The 1,038-nt window shown below is 63.5% G+C and overlaps 1 protein-coding gene across 5 annotated transcripts in view; it reads left to right on the top strand.

The window, feature by feature from the left end:
• Window positions 1-1,038, top strand: part of SPACA6 (sperm acrosome associated 6) — a 10,905-nt gene extending 9,867 nt beyond the window's left edge. For 3 of the 5 annotated variants that reach the window (XM_077747274.1, XM_077747273.1, XM_077747269.1), the window contains exons 7-9: window positions 293-449; window positions 523-730; window positions 936-1,038. In XM_077747274.1, the coding sequence (XP_077603400.1) occupies window positions 293-449; window positions 523-730; window positions 936-969 (399 nt within the window). In that variant the 3' untranslated portion in view covers window positions 970-1,038. The remainder of the gene's footprint in view (window positions 1-292; window positions 450-522; window positions 731-935) is intronic. The other 2 variants (XM_077747271.1, XM_077747270.1) reach the window with 1 other exon arrangement.

Below are 1,038 nucleotides of genomic sequence, written 5' to 3'. Positions count from 1 at the left end.
AGCGCAGCGGGTGGGACTCGAGGGAGCTCGGTCTAGATTCACGCTTCGTGCAACGGGACAGTCCCAGGATGCAGAAGTGGAGTCAAGGTTCGGGAAGGTGGCTTAAGTGTAAGGAAGGATTTAAGGCCGGAGAACGACTACAGCGCCCAGCGGGCGGGGTGAGGCCTGAAGCGGAGGGGGAGTCGGCTAATAATAGACGAGGGGTGGGACCAAGGCTCGAGAAGGCGTGGNCCTGAGCCGGGTTTGGGCAGGGCTCCCCTCCTGCCGCCGCTTCAGCCCGGGCGTCCCGCAGGTCCGAACGCAGGACCAGTCCTACTTCCGAGACATCCCGCGGGCCCAAGGATACCTGGCGCGGATCCGGCCGGTGCAGCCCACGCACAGCGGGACGTTCTCTTGCTCGATCCTGCACGACCAGCGCCCAGTGGCGCGGCTCTACTTCTTTCTTAACGGTGCGAGCGGGGCTGCCCGAGGGGGCGGGGCTGCGCGGGGGCGCGCGCCCGACTGACGTGCGCGCCCCCGCAGTGACCAGTGCGCCCCCGCGTGGGGAGATCGAGCTCCAGGTCTCCCTTCAGAAAGTGCTGCGCTGGAAGCCGCGGGAGACGGAGTTGGAGCCATGGAGGCCAAGCCTGAGCGAGCTGCTGGCCAGGCCCGAAGCTCTGACGCCGGGCAACCAGTTCCTGCTCGCGGCCCTCGCGGCCATCGCATCAGCCAGTGCGACCCTTCTGGCGTGGTGAGTCCCCGACACCCCGGAGTGCCAGCATCCGCTCTCCTTTCTCAGACCTGAGTGTCCAGCCCCCTCGTACGTACCCAGGAGTCCAGGCCCCCCGCCCCCTCCTGCCTCAGATCCAAGAGTGCAGACTTATCCACCTTTGGGACCCAGGCTTCCGGGACCCCGATATCTCGTCCCCAACACAAACACCTCCTTGTTTCCCCAGGATATTCTTTCGATGGTACTTCAGGAGCAACTAACAAAGGTATCATTTGCTTACCTCCTTACCCTGTTTTCATCCCTAAAATAAAGAATATATTTCAGCTCTC

The sequence above is a fragment of the Crocuta crocuta genome, unplaced genomic scaffold (genome assembly GCF_008692635.1).
Source record: "Crocuta crocuta isolate KB4526 unplaced genomic scaffold, BGI_CrCroc_1.0 scaffold334, whole genome shotgun sequence".
Lineage (NCBI taxonomy): Eukaryota > Metazoa > Chordata > Mammalia > Carnivora > Hyaenidae > Crocuta > Crocuta crocuta.
This window is presented reverse-complemented; position numbering and strand designations above follow the sequence as displayed.